This window comes from Drosophila obscura, unplaced genomic scaffold (assembly GCF_018151105.1).
Source record: "Drosophila obscura isolate BZ-5 IFL unplaced genomic scaffold, ASM1815110v1 contig_4, whole genome shotgun sequence".
Taxonomy (NCBI): domain Eukaryota; kingdom Metazoa; phylum Arthropoda; class Insecta; order Diptera; family Drosophilidae; genus Drosophila; species Drosophila obscura.
Window position 1 is genome coordinate 3,277,577 of NW_024542828.1, and position 26,627 is coordinate 3,304,203.

General features: G+C 45.7%; 4 protein-coding genes across 9 annotated transcripts; 2 read left to right on the plus strand and 2 right to left on the minus strand.

Annotated features, from left to right (window-relative positions):
* Positions 1-5: 5 nt before the first annotated feature.
* LOC111073438 lies at positions 6-920 on the plus strand. The gene has a single exon (XM_022365741.2). It carries the CDS (start codon positions 71-73, stop codon positions 809-811), a length of 741 nt encoding a protein of 246 aa, XP_022221433.2. The 5' UTR covers positions 6-70; the 3' UTR covers positions 812-920.
* Positions 740-15,327, minus strand: LOC111073429 (F-box/LRR-repeat protein 7). Its single transcript, XM_022365733.2, has 5 exons — positions 14,852-15,327; positions 2,878-3,747; positions 1,976-2,818; positions 1,729-1,908; positions 740-1,666 (listed from the first exon to the last, which is right to left on the minus strand). The coding sequence occupies exons 2-5, from the start codon at positions 3,701-3,703 to the stop codon at positions 1,131-1,133; spliced, it is 2,385 nt and encodes a 794-aa protein (XP_022221425.1). The 5' UTR covers positions 3,704-3,747; positions 14,852-15,327; the 3' UTR covers positions 740-1,130.
* Positions 8,020-8,497, minus strand: LOC111073448 (tauPI-stichotoxin-Hcr2c). Its single transcript, XM_022365754.2, has 2 exons — positions 8,328-8,497; positions 8,020-8,272 (listed from the first exon to the last, which is right to left on the minus strand). Exons 1-2 carry the CDS (start codon positions 8,395-8,397, stop codon positions 8,082-8,084), a joined length of 261 nt encoding a protein of 86 aa, XP_022221446.2. The 5' UTR covers positions 8,398-8,497; the 3' UTR covers positions 8,020-8,081.
* A 3,519-nt stretch (positions 15,328-18,846) lies between the features above and the next one.
* On the plus strand, positions 18,847-26,610 carry LOC111073959 (calponin homology domain-containing protein DDB_G0272472). 6 transcript variants are annotated; one of them, XM_022366574.2, is made up of 8 exons: positions 18,857-19,270; positions 19,970-20,183; positions 20,244-21,662; positions 21,719-21,803; positions 22,157-22,274; positions 24,653-24,777; positions 25,016-25,859; positions 25,966-26,610. In XM_022366574.2, exons 1-8 carry the CDS (start codon positions 18,924-18,926, stop codon positions 26,438-26,440), a joined length of 3,627 nt encoding a protein of 1,208 aa, XP_022222266.2. In that variant the 5' UTR covers positions 18,857-18,923; the 3' UTR covers positions 26,441-26,610. The 6 variants fall into 6 exon arrangements, with proteins under 6 accessions (XP_022222230.2, XP_022222237.2, XP_022222246.2 ...); XM_022366531.2 differs by lacking the exon at positions 24,653-24,777 and adding an exon at positions 24,379-24,538 and having other exon boundaries at positions 18,858-19,270; positions 25,016-26,610; XM_022366538.2 differs by lacking the exons at positions 22,157-22,274; positions 25,016-25,859; positions 25,966-26,610 and adding an exon at positions 22,788-24,149 and having other exon boundaries at positions 18,847-19,270; positions 24,653-24,720.
* Positions 26,611-26,627: the final 17 nt, after the last annotated feature.

Sequence of the window (26,627 nt, forward strand, 5' to 3'; positions counted from 1 at the left end):
AAATTTCAGCCCTGTTGATGTTTGTGCCGTTTCGATTTAAAAATCTATCTAAATTTAAAATTTAACAAAAATGGGCAGAAAGAACGACAGCTGGAAGAAATTATACTTTCGACTGATACGAGAGCACTACTATGAGCAGCGGAAAGTGCAGACCATACGACATCAGCTGCGTCGCTACCAGACCCATCGCGTTCGTATTCAGACGGACCTCCAGCAAGAGGCCGAGCATCTTAGCGAGCAGATGGAAACGATGGACTACATACGACAAGAACTGGACCGCCTTGAGCGCACCAAGCACAGGATGACGCCAAAGAATAGGCAGCGAGTGTCGGCCCTGCAGAAGAAGCTGCCCGTCGACTCGCTGGAGGAGCGGGTGAAAATAATGGAGATATCGGAGCTGTCAAGGTCCTGGCCCATGGCCCAGCCAGAGTTGGAGCGGCGACTGGTAAAGATAAACGCCGATAAGCGAGCGATTAGGCGGATCAATAAAAAGACAATGGCCACCATAGAGGATATACGCTGCCTTGAGACCATAGGCAAACATCTCCGCAAGGGCAATTGCACCCGCATCGAGATTAGACCCTATGTGGATCATAGCAACTGGTTGGAGCCAACAAAGGCAGCCGTCAATGCGGAGGATGTGAAGGCCACCATTGTCTTGGATCACCTGCACAAGGTGCGCAAGGGAAAGAGCAAGGGCAGGGGCAGGCGCTTGACGCGGGAACAGATCGAGGTGCATCCCCGAAGTATTCTGCTCAAATTGACCGATCTAATGCCCGATATGTATCACTATCTTGATCGGGGCAAATAATTTATTAAGCAAGAATTAGTCTACTTATAGAAAATATGCTCTAAAATCCTGTTTCAGCTTCCGTTTCGGTATATACAATTTACAATAACAACTAAAATCATTGATCATTGATCGGGCATTCCACCGGTTCGGGATTCCGGGATGATCATTGAACTAAAACTGCTTCTTGGCTACGATTTATCGTTGCCCGGCTAACAGAACTATTTGTGTGCAGTTGTTGTTCTCAACAATCTTTGCTCATTTATGGCCTGCCTCTTTGCTTTGCTTTGCTTTGTATTTGCGAACCGTTCACACTGCTCCTTCGTGCTGCTGCTGCTGCTCAACAGAACCCCGGATTGGTATGCTCTATGATGCATCGTTTGCAGTACTTCTTCACCGCCCGATAGCCCTCGATGGATATCTGACAGTCCTGAATGTTCAGCTGCTGGAGCCCGCGGCAGTAGTAGGCAATGCACTGTACGCCCCGATCCGTAATCATATCACAATTGCGCAGGCTCAGCTTCTTGAGGTTGGGACAGCTCTCGGCCAGCGCACGCAGTCCGGCATCGCTCACATCGCACTTGCCAATGTCCAGGGCACGCAGGCGCGGACAGGATCGGGCCAGAACGGTGATGGAGTCATCGCTGACGGCCTCACAGCCGCGGGCATTCAGGTAGCGCAACTTATAGCAGCGTCGGGCAATCACCTTCAGGCCAGCATCGGAGACGCGTTCGCATTTGGCCACAGACAGATAGCGGAGAGCGGCACCCAGCTTGGCCAGCTCGTAGAGGCCAAAGTCGGTGATGTTGAGGCAATCGGAGACGCTCAGCTCCTTCAGCGAGACACAAAAGCTGGGCACAAACTTCAGACCCGCATCTGGAAGAGATTAAGCATGAGTTTAGAGGGGCAGTAAGGGGACTGGGGCTGGCTGTACCCACCCGTGATTTGTATGCAGCGTCTCAGATAAAGGTACACCAGCTGGGGACAGTTTTTGACGACAATCTTCAGACCCATGTCATCGATGGCCATGCAGTCGGTCAGATCCAGATATTGCAACAGCAGGCGACGCGGTGGCTCCACATGTGGATTGGGACTGATGCTGCTCACCTGACTGCAGCCTGCAAATAAATGGAGAAAGTTTAGTTATGGCAAAGTAGAGGCTGAGGATGAGATTCCCCCACTTACCTGTCACATCTAAATGCTGCAGATTGCTACACTTTGTCAACGCCTCGACCAGAGCCTGATTGGAGACGCCCACGCAGGTCTGCAGCTGCAGGTGCGTCAGCTCCGGGCAGCGTCGTGTCAGCAACTGAAGGCCCTTGTCCGAGATGCGGCATCCATCGGCTAGCATCACGCGCTCCACTTCCGGGCAGGCGCCATTGCAGCTCTGGCCACACAGCTGGCGGAAGATCATCTTCAGGGTCTTGTCGCCATTCAGGTGCTCGCCCCGCAGTGTGATGCACTTCCAGAGCACGGGACGCCAGGCCACCTGCTCGAATCTGCGACAGACACGCGCCACACTGCACAGCTCGCAGCTGTCCAGCCAGCTAAAGATGCGGACAACCGCCTCGTCGGGCAGGCGATCAAAGTATGGGCCACAGCGGAAGGGACCCTTGCGGTTCCAGGGCGGCGGACCGATGGCTGTTCCTGGCACAGTCCCGCCGCCTCCTACTCCTCCTCCTCCTCCTCCTGCTCCTCCACTGGATGCCCCACGACGTGGTGTTGTGGTGGGTGTACTACTGACCATAATGCCACCTCCGCCGCTGGTGGTCGTGGAGGTGGTGACATTGCCCGCTCCGCTCGAGTGGTGGCCGGTGGGTGAGGGTGAGACGAGCGTGGCATAGCCCTGGTCGAGGCTGGGCGAGAAGCGTCCCAGATTGCACAGGCCGTCGGAGAGGCTCTGCACTTTGGTGTGGTGGTGGTCCAGCTGGAAGGCATTGGCGGGCGAGTTGGTGCTGCGGTTCAGCAGGTATCGATCCGAGCCACTCGTCTCGCTGGGACTGGAGGTGCGCGGATGATGTAGGCGATCTGGAAGGGATTAGCAACAATTAGGATTGGTTTCTTTCAGAGATCAATAGATGACTCACCTGGCAGCCGCTCATTGCCGCTGCCGCTGCTGTAGTCCTCCAGGTAGTAGCGTTCGTTTTGGTACTGACTCGCCTCGGCCCCCAGGGGCAGGGCTCGCAGCGCATTCCCCAGATACAGCGACTCCATCTTCTTGTCCAGCAGATACTGGGCCCCGTTGCTGCCGCCGTTGCTGCTCAGCACTGTGGGCACACTGCAACGTCCGCCTTGCGTGCGTCGCCTGCCACCGACGCCGCCTCCTCCTCCACCACTGCCACTTCCTCCGCCGCCGCCGCCACCCACATTATTGTCGCTGGAGTCCTCGGTATCCGCACTGTTGCCATGCAACCAGCTCGGCCTTTGGGCTCCATACTGCAGGACATGCTCCAGTGTGAGAAAATTGCGCGGCTGTGGCACGGGTGCAGTGCCTCTTGTGGCAGGAGCCGGCACGTCGGGCGATTTCTTGACCTGTCTACCCACAGAGGCTGTTGAGTGGGCGGCCCCGTAGATGCTCTGCTCCTGGCGCGTGTGCCTGCCCCTCAGCTCAAAGGTGGCCGCCTTCTGTTGCACCATGTGGAGCACGGCAGCCGCCGTCGTAGCTGTGGCCTGCTGTTCACTGTGCGGCGTGGAGCTGCGCGATGCCAGTGGATCATTGGTGTCCAGACTCAGGTTCGGTGACTTGCGCGACATTTTGTAGGCTTGTGGATCCAGCGGACTGGAGCTGAGTGGATGCGGATGGTGATAGTGTGCAGCCGCCAGCTGATCGCGCACGGCATTGCTATTCCTGCCCAGGGAGGCCAGCGGACACTCCAGTTCGGTGGCGCGTCGTGTGCTCGTCTTGTGCGACATGGTTTGGATCTGCTTGATAGCTTTCTAGAGTGGCGCTGGAAAGTCTGAAAAGAATGGGAATTATGCCTATAAGTATGGCGATAACAGGTGTTGTGTACTAGTGTTGGAAAATACTGAGCAGTGTTGGTTAAGCAATGTAATAAAACGGCCAACTCTAGAGGTTTTGCATCGGAATTCGCCTTCTAAATTTCCATGGTAATGATTTATTTGTGTGGGTAGACAATAGTCTATATAATAAAAATGGCAATAAAATCTGGGAAATAAAATTCTGCATTCTTAGAACGGAATTTCCCTCTAAAATGTATATGGAAATGTTATATTTATGATAGTTTTGTTCAGTTTTATTTGATTTTTCAACGATTGTGGCGAATATGGCGAATATTTAAGTATTTTCCATAAGGGGAAATCTTTTGCTGAAAACTGCATTCCAGTGTTACCAAACGCTTCCAGAGAGACCCGCATATCAAATGCAATTAAATTCCAAGATGGCCATGGACAGATTTTTTGTATTTTTTTTATTGATGTGTGTAGTGTGTGGGCAGCAGCTCTAAGTGGGTCTCCATGCCACATTTGCAATTATTAGAGAAAGACAGACAGCGAGGGTGACAGGGGGTAGAGACATAGTAGTAGACATAGCTGGAAGTCATAAAAATGTATACATATAGTATTTTATTGAGGAACCACTCCTTCAAACACAGTCAGTCGAGTCGACTGCTGCAGTTTGACCTTTCAACAACAGTCAGCATTAGCCGTAGACACAAACTCCCAACAAATTGTGGATGAAATAAGTTAAGGAGTTGAGAGATTGGCCAACAAATTTCTAACCATATATGCATAAATATATATTTTTATATGTACAATTAATAAGCGGGTATCGCCCACGCTTCCATCAATTCATTCTTTGTATTATTTTTTGTTATTTGGCCACACGTATGCTGTCATTTCCATTGAGCATTGAGCTCCGGATGGCTACGGCTTCTCAGCCTCAGCCTCAGCTCCATTCATATTGTTGGTAGGCACAAAAACCAGTTTCCATGGATGGATCGGTTATTCGGAGGAGTATTGAAGCGTTGAAGAAGCAGAAGCAGGCGTGGGCCGTTCTATTGCTGTGGCTTGTGGCCATACCATCCCGCAATTTGGCCCGCTGTTATTGGCCTAACCTTAAGACCTTAAATTAAGTTGAAAGTAACCCAATTCGGGCAAGATCTAGCCAAGCACCAGCAGCAGCCATTCTCCGATTCTCATTCCGATTCCCATCCATAATATTTGTGTTTTGTTTGGCAGGAGAGGGAGGCTTTGCATAATTTACGGGCCAAGCTATCTAAATAGAAAACTATAAATTTATTTCACATTTTTTTCTTTCTTCTGTTGGTTGGGCCTGTAAGCGGTTGTTAAATCTTCTTCAGCATTATTTTTTTGGGTTGGGCTGCTGCGACTGGGTAAAGGCACACCTATTGATTGGGGTTGGGGATGGGGGCCTGGCACACTTTAAGACGAGACCAGACGAGACGAAATAAATAAATCAAAAGCTGCCTCTGCTCTGCTCACAAGTGGAACCGATCCGTTTCGATCCTCGGTGTGGCTTTATTTTTCTTTATTGTAATCAAATTTGAAATTAATTTTTTTCGGATTTTTGTGTTGTATCATTTCTAGCCTTGCCATAAATAAACACAAATAAGCCACAAAAATAACACCCCAACCCAAAAAGCCACACCAGGGACGACAGGGGCCAAAGTCTAGAGCACATCTGTTGGATCTGGTGGGACGGGCACGGGCATGGGTACGCGACAGCAAATATGTCTTGTCATTTGGCTTATGGCAGCTGATTAATCTTAGCCATCTCCGAAACCGAAACCAAAGCCTGTCGCCCCTCATATGGAATGTCGCTCAACTGGTTCGAAGCGCCCCAAGACCCAAAAAATAAACCTCAGAAAGAAAAGGAAAATGCTTTGAGCCCAGAGAGAGAGATCACTCCACTTGAGAGGCTGAGAGTTTTTTGATTTCTCTCTCGCTCTCTGTCACTCTAACGATATCTTGCCATAATTCACAAATAGTTAGACAATAAATAATTAATAAAGCACTCTGCTTTGGCTTTGGCTTTAGCTTTGGTGTGTGGACAAAAGTGTCAAATGGCTCATTGGGCAACACAGCATGGAATTTGCATAAATTTACATGCAAATGTAATTCATTTCGTTTTGGGCTGGGTTTCCATTCTTTTAGGAGAGCCATGCAAATGTGATTAGTCAGCGGCCATTAAGTGTTGTAAACATGCAAGAAGATCGTGTCATGTTCTTGTTGTCCAACACACTTTTTGGGTGCAGATTGCGTCAAAGGTGAAGGTGTATATGGGGACAAAGTTGTTAATAGAGTTTTTGATAAGTTAGAAGAATTATTGAATGCGAAAACGCACAAGTTGAAAGGCACTAAAACACAAGGAAATACAGTTTTGGGGTGTTGTTTAACCCTTATTGAAGAAACTATAAAAATTGTACTTGATAAGCTTTACGAGATCCTGCTGTAGGACTAAATATAATCAGATTTTTCTCTCTAAACAATTTTTAAAGTGAAATTATATATTTTTTTGTATTCATTTTAATTTTCCTTTCTATATTTTATCCAACAATCCCCCCAATGTTTTCATATATAATAAATATATACCAGACCACCTTCGATCGCACACAACCTTCAAGTTGTTCAATCAATTGCCATTCAATTACCGAGCATACATATGTATGTATTTTTTATTTTTATTATTTGTATAAACTAATATAAAACCAATTGCCTTTTCAATTAAATCCGCATATATATATTACAATTTTTATTGTGAGAATTAAAATCAAGCTAAAGGCCAAACCACACTCATCTGGCTTCGCATGGGAAAACTGGTCTACGTGCGGATTTGTATCTGCATCTCTATAGATATTTATTTCTATCTGTATCTGCACGGACAGTCCGAGAGCCAAGCCTCTTGAAGTGCGCTCGACAAGCGCAAACGAGCATTTAAAATATGACAACAACAAGTACTAATTATTTAATATGCTTAATGAGCAAATGTCGCCATGCTGGAGGCCCACAGTGCCCACTGCGCCATACACTGTACAAGGTGGGGTCTGGTCTGGTCTGGTCTGTATACCGGTGGCCATAGTGGGGCAAAACGTGCAGCAAATTATGGTGTTAACTGTTGCTTTCAGCGGTTGTTTTGGGATATATAATTTAGTTTTGGAACGTTTATGGTTTGGTTTGTTTTTTAGAATTGGAACAGTGGCTAGAATTAGCTTAGCATATTCTAAGACTAAGAATTGTATTTACTGTAAATATGTTTCCGGTTTCATTAAATGGATTTATGGATACCATAGATATAGGGGCATATTTAATACTATATATAGATATAGATATCCATCGAAGCCATGCTTATATTTCATTTAAGATTTGCCAGCAGAGTAGCAGGAATTTTTGATTACCTATGGCATTCATATTTCTCGGCTTCTCCGCCCCACTGTGCATTCAACAAAACTAATAACTGCTATTTTGTACGTTGTGTGTGTGTGTGTGTGTGGCGGCGTCCGTTGTCTGCACATTGGCTGAAATCTAACGCCAAGAGCCAACAACAAGAGGCTACAGCGAGTGCTTGGCGTGGCGCCACACAGGAACAACACCACATCGACCATACCATACCATACACAAGAGGAATCGGCGTTGGAGTCGGACAGGGGGGCACCTTTTGGCCTCCATGCCATGGCATGCTGAGCGCCTGGCCCCACTCTGGCCCGTGTATCTATGTATGTTTCTCTATCTTTGTGTGTGTGTGTGTGTGTGTGTGTGTGGCTACCGTTTGCTGCTGCCGACGCCACTCTGTGGGTTGGCTTTTTGCATAGTGTCAATTTTGATTTAGCAAAACGTTGCCTCTGCCCCTGCCTGCTGTTGTTGCGGTTACATCGTGCTGTCAGCGCACCCGCCTAACACCTCCTGGCCAAACACACACACACACACACACATACAGATACACAGAGCCAACAGTAAGCTCCATAGAAAGTGGGTGGCGCTGACAAGTTTTTCAGAAAAAAAAGAGTGAAAAAAAACATCAGAAAAATATTTGTTGCGCATGCCACAGCAAAGCCACAGTAGAAACTGGGTGCAGCAGCATCAACTGGATTTTCACAAAAAGATTTCATACAAAACGCAATTAGCTAAAGAAAAGTATATGCTATATTTAATATTAGCCTGAAAATAACAGGTAGGTCTGTATATCTATGGAAAAGATTTCTTCTGGGAGATATGTACCAACATACATACATATATATGAGAATAGTGGAGCATTTGCCATGACTTCATACAATTTCAATAGAATTCATAAGAGATCATCTGATTTATATTTTAATTAAACTTTAATCGGATCATTTGTCAGGCATATCTTCCTGCAGCGTGCTTTGGTCTGGAAATTGTTGCCATTCTTCTCGCCACCAAAGAATACGAACCTCTGGCATTTGCTTGTCGTCGAATTGAAGTACCAATTGCGGAAGAAGGCCTTGCCCGTGCCCTGATCCAGAGGCAGCAGGCATCTCCTCTTAACTAAAATATCCAATCTTTATTTAGAGTTTTTGTAGAAGTTCCCTGATAGACTTACTAGTCTGTGGTTGGGTTTGGTGCAAGAATAGCACTAGGAGAACGAGAAAACCCGAAAACTTTACCAACATGTTGGATGGCAGAATGGAGACTGACTCTTTTGTTAATACCTATTTATTCAAAATAGTATTCTTTCATGGCTCCTAAAAAACTATTGTTAAACAAACGCAAGTGCTCGCAGGTGGTACTATCAGTAAATATTAGATTAGGGTAAATGTAAATGTAAAGGTAAATGTGTAAAAATTTCCACGAATTTCTTTGATAAATGATCTTGTATTACTTCATTCAATAGTTTTTTATTATGAATAATTTCTATAAATTTTGCCGAAAGCTTCAATCATCTTGAATCACTTTATGACACAAATTTCGCTTTGGGATTCAATGAACTCTTATTTCCAACACTCGCTAAATACGTAATTCTTCATTACAAATTCGTTGGCATAACTGAGGTGTCTCAAAGTTATTGTCATTTCCCATCGAACCGCCATAGATGAATTTGTGACACTTTCTCGTATCCGTATTGTAGTACCATCGCTTAAAATATGCCCTTCCAGTTCCTATCTTCATCGGTTGTAAGCATCTCAATTCGACTAAGTTCAATTGAATTTAGCAAGTTGTACAAAAAAAAAACAACATTGTTTTGAAATCCTTTACTTACGACCGCTAATATGTGGTGCAAAGATCATTAAGATCAGACATAGATACAACCATTTCAACAGCATGATTAATGTAGCACTGACTTGTAAGTGGATAAATGTCAGAGATATCGAATATTAACAAGGTTTTTATAGCGGAATTAATAATTCATGGGAAAGGCCCAAACTGAAATACCCTATAAAACCCATGTTGAAGTGTTTGCTTTTATTAAATTTTTTTATATTCATTGATAGATTTTATGGGTGTATATTTTGGGATGAATTTAATACCCTATTAACTAGAGCAAACACACTATGATAACCTAATTACCCTTCTAAATGGGTATTCTGTTACATTTATTTACATGCTGTCACTTATTAAACAGCTAAATAAATAAATATTCGGTTTGAAGGAAATGTGTTTCAGTTGTTTCATGTGGAGTTCGGCTATCGAACGGTTCAGTTCATTTGAGTTAAATGAACTCGCATCGATGGATGTGTGTCTGTTGTCTCTATGCAAATATCTCAAAAGAATTGAAAGTTGTCGTTGACACAGATCACAGATAACACGGAGAATTTCAAAAGAGTTTTCGCAAATAGAAAGAGAGGAGAATGTATGTATGGGGCGGTGCTTTGAAATGGTTTTATATTTCTTCATATGAATATATAAATAGAGGCATTCATTATAAAGGGAAAGAAAGATTGATCTTGTAGAAAGTATGCTATGGAATGGCAAGACAATTAATTAGAGCATATAGCAGAGATCTCTCTGTCTCTCTCTCTCCGGAAAATTACTGGAATTTGGTTTCAATTTGTAGATTCTTTAAGCTGCAATTACTTAGACTCAAAAAAAAAAAAACTTTCTCAGTTAGCTGAAAACTCGTTTTCCATTTTCGCTCACTCAATTTTCTTTCCAACGCAAAGATTAAATATATCTAGATATAAATATAAATTGATTTCTTGATGACTTTGCTATCCATCAAAATTGGTTTCGGTTCGGGTTTTTTTTGTATTTTTCGGAAATTTCTTTAATGGTTCTGTGCTATTTCTTTGGTCGTCATTATCTGTAACTCCAAGAGATTTCACCCCACAGCCATTAAAGGGGAATGCGAAAATTTTAGTCAAACTAATTAAACCGAATCTTATATAATGAACCGTGAAGAAAATACGACCCAAGAGGAGAGCGAAAGAGCGAAAGAGGAGCGAGAAGGTGGAGGAGGAGGAGAGCCGAAAGAGGGCGAAATGGTGGAGGAGGAGATTGAAACATTGAGACTGGCCATCAATCAAAGGCAAATTCTTGAGAGCTTCTTCTCCTTCTTGTTCGGAGAGCATTATTCGAATTCCAGTCGAAGTCGAATGGAACCAGTTCGTGGTCAAAGTCTTTTGTTTTCCAAAGACAGACTTCTGGCTTAAGCGATGCTTAACCCAGAATTAAATACCCAGCAACAGCGGAATAAATCACACAAAAAACGTAAGACCCAGAAACGAGGCAAATTACATGCTGCTACCCAAAAAAAGGTGGTTGGGGGGAGGAGGGCTGTTCGTTGACGTTGACGGGGCCAACAATTGTGGACGTGAATGATGGCACAGCTAATCCAGATCCGAGATTCCCAAATCCAGGCAGACATAAATCCAGGCCAAGTCAAAGTCCAATAAAAATGTCGACCAAATGCAAAAACAGCGACAAATGCTTGACGGACCAAATGTCAGAGTTAATTTATCTAAAAGCTCTGCCCGACTTTTCAGTAACAGACAGACAGACAGACACACAGACAGCAGAGACAGACAGTCAGGGTAAGAGACAAAGAGAGAGAGAGAGAGCGGAAAATTTTAATTAAGACAAAATATTTGAAATTCTATGAGCGACAACGAGATCTTCTCTAACAAGAAGCCAGCAATTTGCCGCGCGCAATTTTTCAAATTACATTTCATTAAAGACCAGTCGACGGAACGACAGAGACACTGAGAGATGGCCAAGAGACGAAGAGAGATGCAGATGATCGAGTGATAAGTGGCAGAGAAATGGACAGCCACAAATCGCATAGCACATCGAATGATTAGGTACCCTGTAAGTGAATGATTCAATACGATTATCTGCAAATGATCCTAAAGGACTCGCTCGATCTAAAAGAATAAAGCTCCAGCAAGATAGCTTTCGCAGTATATTAATGGTATATCCTTATTCTGGCATTGCAAACGTCTCCCCAAACTCATAGCACCCTCTCCACATGCAAGGCAAGGGTATAAAAAACAAAGAAGAAACCAAAAGAACAGCAACAACAAAAACGAATGTAAAGCACCGTTTTGTCTGAATCTCTTTGGCAACTTTTCACTCAGACACACACACACACAGGCACACACAGTATGCAGCCAAAGAGAGGTGCATTCAGAAGAGAGCCTGATTGGAAGAGAGGAATGGAACGGAACGAACACTCAACAGGTTATCTTTGGTTCGCCCGCATGGGAGCTCAGCTCTCCGAAACGACGCCCGCATAGGCTCCATCTCATCCATCCACCTTCCTCCACATCTCTCCACAATACTGCGGCGGCCCTCTGCTCTTGGCCTGGCCTGGCCTGGACCTGGAGCTAATATGCCGCACATAAATTGTTTAACAAATTAAATTTTAAAGTTCAGCCTGCAATGCCCTGCCACAGCAGCAGCGGCAGCAGCAACAGCAACAATTACAACCACAACTAAAGCAGCAACTATGTCAGTCACTCGGCAACATGGCCAACTAGCAGCGAAACAACATTCCAGCTGCCTGCCTCAGCTCTCGACTGCAGCCCCAGCCCCTTCCCTCTGCGCGCGCCCCCTTTGGAGCTGGGGCAATCATCAAGCCCGTAACTAGCTGCAGCCACAAGTTGCCACAAGTTTGCCGTTTCTAATACAAAACTGTCGCTTGTGGCGTGAGAGACTCGACTCCAACGGAGACGGCAACGGCGACGGAGACTCTCTTGGCCCCAACTCGACTCGAAACAAAATAACACAAAAAGAAAAAAAAAAATGGGTAAAAAAAATAAATAATAAAAAATACGTCGCATTGCATTTTAGTATTTGCTGATTGCGCTGTGGCTGTTGCAACTTCCAAGAGCTATGGAATCATATATACACACAGACACACTCACAAACACACAAACACTCTGATGGAAAAAGAGACACACAATAAACATTGCGGACAAGAAAGGAAAGTCGATTAGTCAAGGGTTAATAACGAAGTGGGGAATACTCTAGGAGGGGTAAAGGCTGCAATCACAAAAGGGGATCAATTCTTTGTTAGAGGAATACAGAATTAAGGAAGAAATTCGACTGATTCTAATATTCATGCACTGCTTATCTGCTGCTTCTATGATTAATCGACTGCTTAGCTGATGACTTAACTGCTTCCCAGAGTTAACTACTGCTTAGCCGATTGCTACAAATAATCTACTGCTTAACCTTCTACTTAGGGCTAATAATTTCTGAAGCATTTCTATATCACTTTTAACCCTCAGTAGGGTAGTTAAAACATCTCTCCACATCAAAGTTATTCAGATTTCTAACATAAATACTATGTCCATTAGGTAGGTAACATCAAGTGAACTAGTTAAAAGAATTGTAATACAGGTTTACATCAGATTTCTTAGATTAATTGCTCAGGTTCTGAATCTAAAATGAACACAAAGAGAGTTATTACCGCGTAGTACTAACCTAGTCCACATTCTACCATATTATTTTATTATTCTTCTCTAAAAGATAATAACAGCCACAAGCAAGTTCCCAACTAACGAGAAACCTTTTCAATTAGAATATACGCGTAGGTATAATCTTTAAGCCCCACACAGACACTGATGTCTTTAAGGAGACACTTAAAATTGTTTTGCAAACATCTTTAAATATTTATCCTCTGACTAATCCCCCATTAATGCCTGATTGCCGCCGCCAACCCATTCCACGCAGCTAATGGAGCCCCCCATTAAGGTAGGTTCAAAATATATAAAAATAAGAAATAAATACAAAAAAAAGGAGAGAGAAAAAACTGTTGAAAATCTCATGAAATCGGCGAGCGGCTTTTCCATGTCTGTGACTTGTGGCGGCGGCAGGCAGCCTTTTGGCTTGAAAGCTTTTTGGCTTTGATTGCCAGCGCCGGATTGGGGCTGCTGCTGCGGGCCATGGCTCACTGGACTGGCCGACTGGCTCTCTGGATTGGCTCTCCAAGAGCTGGCCAAATGGCCTGGCCCGCTGGCGGCTGCCTTGTCATTGCAATGCGCATATGTTGACATTTTTGTGTAAGAAATATTTTAAATTGTTGGCAAATGCATAAATAAATGGACAACCAACTCTTTGCTGCTGCTGCTCCTGGTGCTTTCGCTGCTGTGCCGCTGGCAAGGAAAGTGTATGCCAAAATGTTGTGCCAATCCTCTGTCTGACAGATATCAAATGATCAATTTATAATCATTTAACATGCACAAATTACAAAAAAAAAAAGATACAGCCAAACCTCAAGAAAAAACATTAAAATTAATGCATTATAATAAATTTATTTGCTTGTTTCGCTTTGTAAATTATTTTCTACAGGGGCACCTCCTCGGGCAATTGGCTAATGATGTGAAGAGCTGAAAACATTTGGCCAACACGTGTTGGGCTCGACCCGGAGCGATCCACAGAAATCTGCGTGAGAGATGAGCCAACGAATGAGCGAGGGAAATCCCAATGATTCCAGGGAAATCTATGCTGGATACTGGATTCTAGAAGTACTAGTAGAGGGCTCTCAGCGGATCTTCATTCGTTGCGCTTTAAGTGGAACATGATGTTGAGGCACGTACTATTTTAATAACACTCTTTCTTTTATGGGAAAAATACATACATACATATGACTATGCGCTATGGTACACGGTATAGGTATGATATAGTCATTTTATATCTTAAAAATCTTGTATATTTGACTGCCAGTCGTTGTACAGTTTATGGGGTGTGGGAAACATGCTTCCTTCCTCCAAATACAAAATACCCTGGTATTAAATATTATATTATAAGCGCATAGAAACAAAAAAAGGAAAGTCGTTCCCCAAGAGATAATTGGCAAATGATAGATAGATAGATAGCTGTTATGTTATAAGACAGGCATGAGATTCAATCATTTGGCCATAAACATATCCGTTGCTGCAACTTCTGGTTGGGGCAAAGTAATGGCCAGTGCCACAGCCATAGCCACAGCAAGAGCCAGAGCCAGAGCCTCTTTCGGCCAACTTCCTTGAGTCTCGACTACTATAATTTGCATGCAGCACAGAGAAGGAGTATGTACATATGTATCTGTATCTCATATGTGTCTATCTGTATCTGTGTGTGCCCGCATCTTTCCCTCTCCCTCTCCCACTCTGTGTGTATTCTGTGCGTATGTGAGAGAGCGCGAACGAGTTACGGGCCAAAGTGGTGCATGCAACAACTACAAAAAACAACAACAACAGCAACAGCAACAGCAACAACAATAAATATATATCTTCAAAGGTGTGATTTTAATGTGACAACTTTTGCAACTGGTTCGAGGGGTTCCGGAGACTGTTCGAAAACCGAGGGTTTTCTTTTCCATCGAATCGGAATCCATTGCGAGGTGTCGAGCTGCCTATCGGGTTGAATACTCGCTTTAAATGTACGAATAATTTCATTAACGTTTTACGATCATGCAATATTAATAAAAGAAAAAAGAGAAACACTAAGAACCCTGCCATGCCCCCTCTTTTGCATGAAGCCACACAACGGCAGAAAGAGAGGGGGAAAGCATAAATAATGGTGGACAGAGAGAGAGAGAGAGAAAGAGAGAGCGAAAAACCTGATTGGGGGAATTGCAATTTAATAAGTTGTGATCTGTGTCTGTCCACTCCACTCCACTCCGCTCCGCTCCTTGGTCTCTACCTTTTTGATGATTATACAGGTAACTCCCTTTGGGTGCTCATTTATGCAACGCTTCTCCTTCCTTTTTGTTTATTTGGCAGTTTTTGCAGCTTCCTCATTGAATTTCCATTTAATTTCGCTTTTTTTCTCTTTAATTTTTGCTTTTTGTTTGGTTTTCGTTTTTTCTTTTTCCTTTTTCCTTTTTTTTTTTGGTTATTCCACAACAACACTTTTCTCTCTGCTTTATTTTCTTTCGATCGTTCACTGTGTGGCTCTTTTGGCTTTGCTTTTGCTGTTATCTTTCGCCTTCTTCTTCTTTTTTGCGCTCACTTCACTCACACAAACAGAGGCACAGGCACTAGCACTGACACAGGCACGTAGGCAGGCAGGCGGCACGCAACGAAATGCGGCGCCTCAAGATTCAGTTTCATCCGCTGCGGACACGGTCGGATTGGAACAGTGCACGACGACAGGTAAATGGTGAGTGGCAAGAGCGACAAAGATATCCGCGGATCGCAGTCAGAGCGTGCCTCAAGAGAGCTCAGTTCGCTCTCTTGGCAACCCACATTGAGTGGTGGCAGAGAGAAGATCAATTCTTTGGTGCAGCATTGCCAGGCGCAAAATAAAAGACTCAGGCAACGAACTTGGCGGATTTTGAGAAGACAATTGATTTGGAAAATAATAGTTGTATTGGAATATGGATTACGCATAGCGTTTCTATAAAACATGTTATTTGAGTCAATAAAATGAGTTTTAGTTAGCAGAGCGGCTTAGTATCAAAATACTAAAATATCAAAATAAGTCGATTCCCGAAATGTTATTCAATTGTCAAAAACAAATTCAGTTGGATTATTAAAAAGAATTTCAAATTAATATTTGCTGTAATTAAATGTAGTATAAATATATTTTATTTAGCGCATAATTCCCACCTTATTTATTTGAAAATCATTAGTCCCCACATTGCTAAACCGAATTTTACCTTGCACGTTACATTCACTCTTAGTCTTGCCCGCTCTTATGATATGCCTGTGCTACTTCTATGCTGCTTTTGTGGTTTTCTGGTGATCGCAAAAACAAATTCCACCATGGCATAACTAAAGACCAGACCTACCGTATGCCTTTGGGCTAAACTGGCATACAGAAAGAGAGCTAGTGAAAGAGAGCGAGTGAAAGAGAGCGAGAGAAAGAGAGAGTCAAGGTGTATGATTACAAGGTGAAAGAAAACCTGTTGCTGGGAGTCGCACAACTTCCACCGAAGTCAAATACGGGAGAGCACTCTCTGACAAGGCCTCACCTGGAGTGAACACATCATGAAAGGTACTTTGGAGGTAAATAAAAGAGCGTAAACTCTCTCGGGCTCCTCTGCTCATAAGAGCACGCTCTTCTGTATGTGTGTGTGTGTGTGTATGAGTGTTTGTGTGAGCTGGATTACATGCGCGCATGCGCAGCGCACGCCTTTCCTCTCACTCTCCCTCTGCCGTTTGTTTCCCCCAGTCTTCCTTCTGCTTCCCCCTCTTTTGTTTGCAATGGAATTTCTTTCTTTTCATAAACATGTTTCGAGCGTATTACAGCATTTATGAGAGAGGGAGGGAGAGAGTGCTGCTGCAAAGAGAGAAAGAGAGAGCTAGAGCACACGCTAAGCCAAAATGTGGCATGAAACAAGTTCAGCTTCGACTTCGGCTCAGTCATAGCCACAGCAACAGCAACAGCCACCGCCTCGGCTTCAGCTTCTTGGCTTCTTGAATGACTGCGGCACAGGAATGCAGTGTTGTAAATAGCTGCGGCAACGCCAGCTGAAGCAGCAGCCGCGACTGCAGCTGAAACTGCAGCAGCAGCAGCACCAGCGACTCCAACGGCCCTGGCGACATTGTTGTTGGCCGCAGAATCAGAGCAAGTCGAAGACCCAGGCCGGGACCCGGCCAGGCCAACAGATCGCGACAACGATCAGAGCCACAGCCACAGCCAGAGACCCAGACCGAGAAGAGCTGTTGCTGGAGCAACGGCAGCAATGAAAATTGCTGAGAGCGCCCCGAGGGCTTCCAGCTTGGGATTGGGGACTGGACATGGTTCGGGTCTCTTATGCGCTGCTCTTGACCACGATCGATAACACACACATACACACACACACACCACATCACACCACTCGCACGAGTAATACACACTGTTGCAGGCCAGGCAGGCAGGCTATGGCAGTGCTTATGAATTGTCTTGCAGATTTCTGAACACTCGGAATTATGCCTTTATCTCAGAGGGTTAATTTTTCTGGGATGTGGTTCCTACTGTGTGCTGTTCCTCTGTTTTCCCTAGTGCGGGTAATTAAATCGCAAGAAGCTGATAATGTATGGGGGGCAAAGGGCTCCCAAGTGTAGAGGAAAATTGTATTCTTTTTGCCCAAAAGGGTTTTTGTTTATACCCGACAGTCGAGTAGGGGGCTTTAGGGTATATTGTGTTGCAGGAGAAGCATGCAACAGAGAGATGCGAGGTCAAAAATTACAAATATTTTAGGTAAGCATCCACGGATGATCAGTAAAAATCGATTTAGATTTTCTAGAACTAATTAAAGATTTAATCTGCATGCAGCCTTTTATTTAACCCAGGTATCTTCCCTTGACACTATACCCTTTTTATTACATTTAAAATTCTGTCCATCAGAGCATGAGGTATCCTTTAGTCGAATTATTATTATAAAATCATTCTTACTTGTTTCTTTTATTTTGGCCAAAAGGGTTTTATTCTGGGTTTTTTTCTCTGCCGCTGCTCAGCGGCTGCTGTGCATTTTGCCCGATGGGAAATTATTCATGATAACAGAGATTGCATTGATTGATTGTGTGGCTGCACTTGGGGTTCGGTTCGGTTCGGTTCGGTTTGGATCCGTTGTGTGCTGTGCTGTGCATAGCGGGGAGTGGAGTGACGCAAGCGAAGGAATAGCTCCTGATCTTGAGTTATTTGAGCTATTAAATGCCTGTGATTTGGCCATAAGTTATGGTACATCGACAATCAATTGTTGGCAGGTCTAGCTGGATTCCACATGTGGCCAGAGCCCAGGCCTGTGGCAAAAAAACTCTGAAATTTAATAGTCTTCAAAATGAGAGGGGAAATTCTTAAAGTTGCATAGGCAGGAGGACTTATTTGAGGTACATAATGAAGGAAAACTTTGCAGAAATAGCCACAGGAATCTCTTTTAGGAACTCTGCCCAAACATCTTCTTACTGCACTTGCCCTTCACTTAATTGAAATATCATTGAGACTTTCTGACCTTGTTATGCTCGCAAGTTATTAATTAAGTTCCACAGGGGGTATGGCTGATCCTACAGCACAAAGCGAGGCATTTAAGGCAGTAAATAAGGCAACCCAAACCTTTTTATTGTACCAATTTAGTGACAGTAAACACGCCCAAGATAGAAACCCTTAAAATAGGCAATGAAAAACGTTTTTGGCCTCAATTCCTTTAGAGTACACGAAGAGAGTTGAACAACCCAATGCCAACGATGGGGAAAAAGGGACAGAAGAGAGGGTCTGCCACTATATATATGTACATATGTATATATATATGACCATATATATTGGCACAAATGAGCGTGCTTTCAATACATTGATGAGTTCCCCTTTTGGTATCGATCAAACACAGACAGAGACCAAATCCGAAACCAAAACCAAAACCAGAGGCGCCAATGCCTAAAAGATTCCTCAACTTTCAACACCCAAACCCTGCCTGCCCCCCCGTTTCGGAAGGGGCGGCCCGTCTCCCATGACGACAATTGCATTGCAGCAAAGGAAAATGCTAATGGGAATGTTTTGGAATCTCTCTCTCTCTCTCTCTGTGTGCTCTGACTACTGACAGGGCACGACATGGCACCAAACACATTATGGAGGCACACTAAACTATATCTGGGGCCCCCCCTCCCCATCACTTGGGACCGAGTCTATAAAAGCCCTGACTTGTGTTTGCTGCCGTTTCAGTGTAACTTCAACGCGTTGTCGTCCTGTCGTCCTGGCCTGTCGCTCACTCAAAGAAACAATTAAAGTGCAGACCGCAAGGCGGAAGGAAGTGCATACCACAAGTGTTTCCCCTCCCCCACCCACCATAAGTTGCATGCCAGCAGTTGCAACTTGCAATAAAGTTTTTAGCCCGCTTCTTGTGCCCCTGTCCCTTCCCAATAGTTCTTGTGTCGCTGCCTCCTCCAACCCTGATGTTGGTAAAATGAAAACAGAAAACTTCTTCAAGTACGGCGCTCCTTTGTACAATTTGAAAAGTACTCGGACTCACTCGCAGAACCAACCGCAAGCGAGTGGCATCGGTAACAGCCACCACGGAACAGGCCACCTGACAACTGACGACCTGCGTCATCTCACGCAGCAGCATCGCATCTCTGGGTACTCGGACAGGGAGAGCGTAGCCAGTGGGAGCAGTGCTGGTGGCAGGATTAGGAGGAGATCGAGGTAATTTATAATCAGCTTAAACTGTGAAATGGAACACTATTTAAAGTGGGATAAGTCTTTGATTTAAAGACTTTATTTCTGAAATTTTAAAGCTGCGGAAACGAGCTGCTATAAAGAAATTTAAGAGTCTTTTAATTTCTTAAATTTAGTTTGGAATTGTTCTTAATAAATTGTACTTTAAATGAAGATTATTTCCACATGATTATTTAATTATTTAAATCCGGCATTCCCTTTCAATCCCTTACGACTAACTACCATAACTCGCCAGCTAAATCTATAGAGTTATCCTGCCAGTAGTTCTCCTTATTATCATTCAGGGTAGCAAGGATTTAACCACCCCCACAAATGTGTGTTGGCTCAACCATGACGCATGAACACACACGGCCAGAAAAGGAGCAGGGTTAAAAACCTGCAGCATTTGTATGTTGGCCAACCTGTTGTCGTGGCAACGACTGACACTACAACTCCAGTTGTCACCCCGATTGTGGACGAGACAGACAGCCTCAGTTTTCTGTTTCTGTTTTCGGTTTTCGGTTTCTGTTTCAGTTTCAATTTTGGTTTCATTTGCCGAGCAACTTCGTTTTCTAGTTATTTTCCTCCCAAAAAGAGAAAGAAAGGAAAAAAGAAGATTCATTAAAATGTGATCTTTGATGAGAGGCCTTTAAGCATACCGTTTACGCTTTTCGTTGACAACTTTAGAAACTTCTCGATGAAGTCCTCGAAGGGGGGCATTACCAAGAAGACCAAGACCATGGATTACACCAACTACGCCTACAATGAGGCTGTGGGACGTCTCAAGGTAATGCTGGCCGACAACTCCTATACACCGCCCAAGGTTGGAGCCAGTGCATCCGCCGCCTATTTGCGTAACTTCAATGAGGATTCTGGGGACAATTTTTCGGATAATCTATCGGTGAGAGGGAGTCTCACAAAGGAGGGGAATATTCCTGACTCTATTATTTCATTTTATTAGGTGATTGAGCGTCCTGTCTTTTCGGACATTTCCAAGTATTTGTCGCCCAGCCAGAAGTCGCGGATGAGCTCCTATCGGCCCAAGAAAACTTACGGCATGCAACCAATGGGCAACCAATATGGCCTGTCCGTCTCCAAGGAGAATTTGTCCTCCATGGCGGCTCTCTATTCGGGCAGCAATGTCCCAGCTGCTCAGCCGCCTCCTCCACTGGCCACGGACAGTGTCCAGGCACCGGTGGAGATTTTCAGCTTCATTGAGAAGCAGGAGGACTACATCGAGCAGCTGGAGAAGGAGTCCAAGTACTGTCGCAACGAGCTGACCAATCTTTTGGGCAAGGTGAAAGATGTGATCAACGAGAACGAGCAGATCACGGAGAATGCACGCTCGGAGCTGGCAAATATGGGGTCGGGGAAGTCGTCGGGGATGAACCAAGGTGGGATCACGACCAGTCCGTCGTCCGACAGCGATGAGCACCTGATTTATGGCAGTGGCCGTAAGACTCCGACTACCCCAAGGAAGGGAAATCTGAAGGTGCAGAGTCCACGGTATGCCAGTGCCCCCAATATTGTGTACGAGGCTCGCATCAGCGAACTGGAGGCGGAGCTGATGCAGGCCAATATCGATCTGAAGCGCGTGAGAACTGAGAACGAGGATCTGAAGCGGAGGCTGGCCCACACGGATCCCATCACGACGGTGGCCACTTTGGGCGGCGGCAACTGTGAGACGCATCGCAAGCAGCTGGACTGCCTGCAGCAGGACAAGCTCACCTTGGAGGAGACTGTGCGCCACTTGCAGCGCATGCTGGACGACGCCAAGGCCCAGGGCCAGGGCAGCACCACCTCCAAGCGCTACATCAGCGATCTGGTGCAGATGGAACGCTCCCAGGCCGAGCTGGAGGTGCGTCACCTTCGCGACGAGTTGGATCGCCAGCACGAACGTGTCCGGGAGATGCAACACGAAATGGCCCGTCGCTTGGCCGAGGAGCGGGCCAGCGCAGAGAGGCGCTACAATACCCAGGTGGACCAGCTGGGCGGCGATCTGAGCTGCCAGTGGGAGCAGGTGACCAAGCTGCAGCTGGAGTTGGAGCGCCAGAAGCGGTACGAGACCGATCTCAAGCGGGACGTCACCAATCGCAACTCGCAAATCGAAGAGCTGAAGAACGAGCTGAGGGCCAATCGCACCAACTTCCTGGCGGACATGGCTACCTCCAATGCAGAGAAGCAGTCCCTCGAGCAGGAGATCACCTCGCTGCGTCTCCAGTTGGATCGCGCTGCCCGGGAGACCAAAACGGACGCAGCTCGCCTCCAGGCGGAGATCAATTCTCTGCGTCAGCGCTTGGATCGCGGGGATGCAGATCTGCTGCACTCAAAGCGGGAGGTTCTGCGACTCAACGATGAGATAGCCAATCTGGAGAAGGAGGTGAGAGGTTCTCGGTCACCATAGATGTGTCCTATTATATTGTGTAAAACCCTTAGCTAGCCTATGGTGAGCTGAAGAACGAAATACGACCCACCAAGAAAGATTTGGACAAGCGGATCTCGGAAATGCAGGATAAGCATGGTATGTGCCGATTAATAGCAGGAGCTACCTGCAGTCTTTCCTTCATTTCTCACCTTTCGTAACACTTTTCCGTATCCTGTACACATTCTATCACCCCCTCTATAAACTCTGGTTAAGCTATTGATGCTCATATTGTAAGCGTGCGTTGGTTTCAATCTAAAAACAATCCCCAAAAGCTATTCGATCGCAAAATTTTATAGTCCTACAGAAATGTTCAATAGTTTATCCATGAGTTTCTGTTCTGTAGATCTGCGTTGCCATAATACGTATATATATCCATAACATCCTATATATGTATGTCTGTAGTATAACTGAAGATTGTCCACTAAACCGTATAATATCTGTGTTTGTAGCGGATACGGTAAATGAGCTTGAGGAAATGATAACATCTCAGAAGCAACTCATGGATAAACTGACGGGCGAGTGTAAAACCTTAACGGGCAAGTTAGAGGATACATCGTACAAGCACAAGTAATTATGATCCCCATTATGTAACTGTTATGCTATAAACTGTTAGAAACTGCAATCATTTTGGTACTAGAAACACATGCAACTTAGTTTTTATATTCCATCTACCATTATTCTTAGATAACCTCAAGTAACTCGACTTCTGCCCAAAGGAATTCCCAGAAATGCATTTCATATGAAACCTAAAACATTTCTAACTATAATTATTGCAGTTTCATTTAGTTGTTTCATCACCTCTCTTTATTATAATGACACTACAATGTATGGCAAATGGATATTTGATAGAAAACAAAACTCTTAAGATATGGAAACCACCGCACAGCGCAATCTGAAATTCAAGGCCAACCCAAAAAGTTTCTCTCTCACAATTTCCTTTATTTTGAGATTCGTTCCACACAAAAAGCAAAACAATAGCAAAAATAGTCGACCTACCTAGAGACTGGATTAACACGCCTGTACTTGTACTTCTTCAAACCTTTTCTTTTGGGCTGCCTGCGCAATTTTCACGATAATTAGAACCAATTTGCGATCGTGTGATGCCAGCAACAACCACAAACGTGCCCATGACCACAACAACAACAGCAGCAGCAACAATAGCAACCACAGCCACAGCGCCTACAACAATCAGAGAAAACGCAAACGAGTTCATTTTGCAGATGCCTGATTTGGAAATCCCAGATGTTACGAGCCCCATGCCAGAAGATGTTGCTGATGCTGATGCTGCTGTTGTTGCTTCGGCTGCTGCTGCTGCTGCTGTCGAAGGCGATGAGATCCTGCAGAATATAATCAGAAGCAACGAACGCCTGGCCCAGGAACTGGCCAAAATGCCACCGCTGCCACAGTTATCCAGCTATAAGAAATCCAGAGCGGAAAGGGGCAAAGCAGAGACAGTACCAGCAGCGACAACAGCAACAACAGCAACATCGACATTGGGCTCAAAGCCAAAAGGTTTTTGCCCCAGTTTTATGCGACATCGGCACGAACATGAGCACATTTATACGATGCCAGCAAATCGCAGGCGCAGCAGCAACAGCAGCAGCAGTAGGCCAGCAGCAACATCTACAGCTCCATCGGCAACATCGGCTGGTCCATCTGCAACATCAGCGAAAGCGCGTACACAAACTACACACAGCAAGAGCATGCATTGTCACGGCCACGAGTACACCTTAGACACGACGCACCACCATCACCATCACACAACGCATCACGAGCACCAGCAACATTGCACCACCGAACCTGTGCAACAGCAGCAGCATCAGCGACAACAGTCGGCGGCGGCGGGTTGCTGTCATCCATGCAAAACGGAGCCGTTGCCTTGGTTGCAACAGCATCTAGTTTTGAATCAGACCATCAGCAGTAGCAGTGCCAGTCCCTGTCAGGCCCCATGTCAAACGCAGCATTTGACGGTGGACACTGATACTCTGGCCACAGCCGCGGCAACATCATCATCATCATCATCATCAGCCTGCAGAGGTCAGGGCAGCAATGCCCTGAGTGCCAGCATCAAGCCCAAGCTATATTTCGAGCAGTTGCTGCAACGGGATGGCTGCCACAAGAAGCCGCGACCCCCCGTCAAAGTCGATGTTAATGTGCGACTGGTGCCCAAGCAGGCGCGACCCAAAGTCAGTCCCTCGCTGAATGAGACATTCGTCAAGGAGTTGGACGAAGTGGCGCAGGCACTCAACGAGACTTTTGTCAAGGAGACATCCGCCCCAGAGTTGGCACAAATCGACAAGCAGCTGAAGCAGCTGGAAGAGGAGGAGAATAGGAATGTGGTTAAGGAGGAGGAGGAGGAGCAGGATGATGACGATGAGGAGCAAGAGCAGACCACCAAACTTTGATAGTGCTTTGAATTCATAATTTAGTTATAAGTTTAAGGTATATATTTAGCACAGAGAATATAATTTTGGTCAGGATCTGTCTGTCGGTCTGTCTCAAAGATCTTCAAAGAGATGAATGATATCTCTTTAAAAAATTACTAACGAATACTAGTTTATTTTTAGTTGCATCACAATACCTTTAAGTTCTCTTAAGACCTCTGTTATTTCTTGAGTATAATTTTTCGTTGATGGATTAATTTTATTGTTTATTCGTGGCTAAACCTTAGCGAGGAGAAGCAACAGCTACGTGCCACAAACGAGCAGCTGATGGCACGTCTCAGACAGATCTGGGCCAAATATAAATCACAATTGCCACAAGTGCACAATGGAAACCCGGAGCAAAGCTCTGAGGAGTCGAAAGATGAGCACAAATTACAGAAATTGCAGGTAAAAGTTGGTTTTGATGTATGTGACTAATAGTTGTGTGTGTTTGTCTCTTTCTTTCTTCCTTTCTCTCTTTCTATCTCTATCTTTCTTTCACCTAACTATCCCTTTCCGAAGAGAGGAAATATCTGCTTTACAATCGAATCTAGAATATCTATCCAATCGCATGTTAAGCAATGAGGAGCATATGAGTAAATTAGATACCACACCACATGATTATACTAGCCTAGTTCCTGGAAAAGGTAAATCCCTCAAGAGCCCTTCCCCCCCTTCAAAGTAGAGCCCCGAAAACACTTACACACACATCCAAAAAGGTATTTTCTATTCGTCAGAGACCAAAGGAGACCCAACTGCCGCACAGAAAGTGGAAACGAAAGCAGTCTAGACTTCATTTTTCACACTCTGACACTAACACACTTTCTATACTCAATACCTTTGAATTGGCTGGTCACACTAATCGAAATTCTTGTACTCACACAGCCGCTTACGACTACCAGGCAGCGACATATGGCACAACAATCGAACCCATACAAAGCACCCCACAACTACACAGCAGCGCCGACGATGACTACAGCGGTGGAGGAGGAGGCAGGGGCGGAGGAGAAGATGCAGTTGCCACAGGATCAACTGCAGCAGCAGCAACAGCTGCAGCAGTCACAACAACAGCTCTTGCTGCTGGGGCAGTTGCAGCAGCAGCAGCAGGAGCGCGAAAGAGCAGCATCAGCAACGGCGGCGGCGGCGGCGGCAGCCAGGGAATCCTCTCCGACTATGGACTCCAGGATAACGATGACGAGAATCTCAAGGACAACCTTGGCTTGGGCGAGAAGCAGCAACAGCAGCAGCAGCAACAAGAGCAGGAAAGGCAACGAGAACGCGAGGAGCGAGATCGAGAGTTGCAACAGTTGCGGGAACAGCGAGAGAAACGGGAACGGGAGAGGGAACGTGAGCGGGAACGGGAACAGGCAGAGCAGCAGAAAGCAGAGCAGCAGCAACAATCGCAACAGCCACAGCTGCAACAGCAACAGCAACAACAGCAGCCTCTCGGCGACAGCAGCAGCATCTCGAATGCCGGCAGCGCCAATTTGGCGGCATACAACACCGACTACAGTGCCTACGATCAGCAGCAGTACGATGCGAGTGCCTACGATCCGAATGCCTACGCCCAGCAGCCCTACGATGGCCAACAGTACGACTACGGAGATGCCACGGCCGGATACGATTACAGTGCCGCCGACTACGGACAGTCTGGATACCAGTATGACCCCACGCCAGCAGCTGCCGCTACCAACCAGTCACAGTCCCAACCGCAGCAGCCCCAAGCCCAGTCCCAGCCCCAGTATCAGGCAACAGCTGCGGCGCCTCCTCAGCGAGTCGCAACGGACTACAACCGATCGCCACCGCCGCTGGCAGCGACGCCCGTCACGGGGATCACGTCCCCACCAGCAACAGGAGGCGGCACTGCAGCAGCAGCAGGAGTCGGAGCGGTATCCACCGCGAGCAGACCTCAACCGCGCCCGGGCGGTGGAGTTGTGGGGCCAGGAACTGGATCCACAGTCGCCGGCAGCAAATCCACTCTGCCACAACAGTCTGCCCCGGCAGCCGCCGGCAAGAAGTAGCTGGAGTCCCGACCTGGAGGATCCCCTGCTGCTGGAGTGCTCGATCAGCAGTCCCAGCCTGATGCGCTCCTCCAACGACGAGACCTGCTCCGAGCTGGCCGATCTAAGTGAGACCTTTGTGGTGCTTCCCGATGGCTCCGACGAGAGCGTGTCACCAGCCCAGACCACCATCATTACGGCCCGTCGTTCCAGCGCCCCGGCCATAGTGCAACAACAGGAGGAGCAGGAGGAGGAGGGCGTTGCCAACGTAACGGTCATCATAGAGCGCGATCTAGATGCCCAAGCATAGGGGACAGCAGTAGCACCATATTTTCTTCCAGCGACTCTTTCTTCAATCAACAAACGTACTCGGACTCGTACTTCTACTCATATGTTTTCCAGCCTAACAAATACATAAATATTCCGTATTTTTTGGTAATTACAACAAATTAACTTTAAATGCAATAAAAATTGAATATTCCAAAGAAGGTTTCACG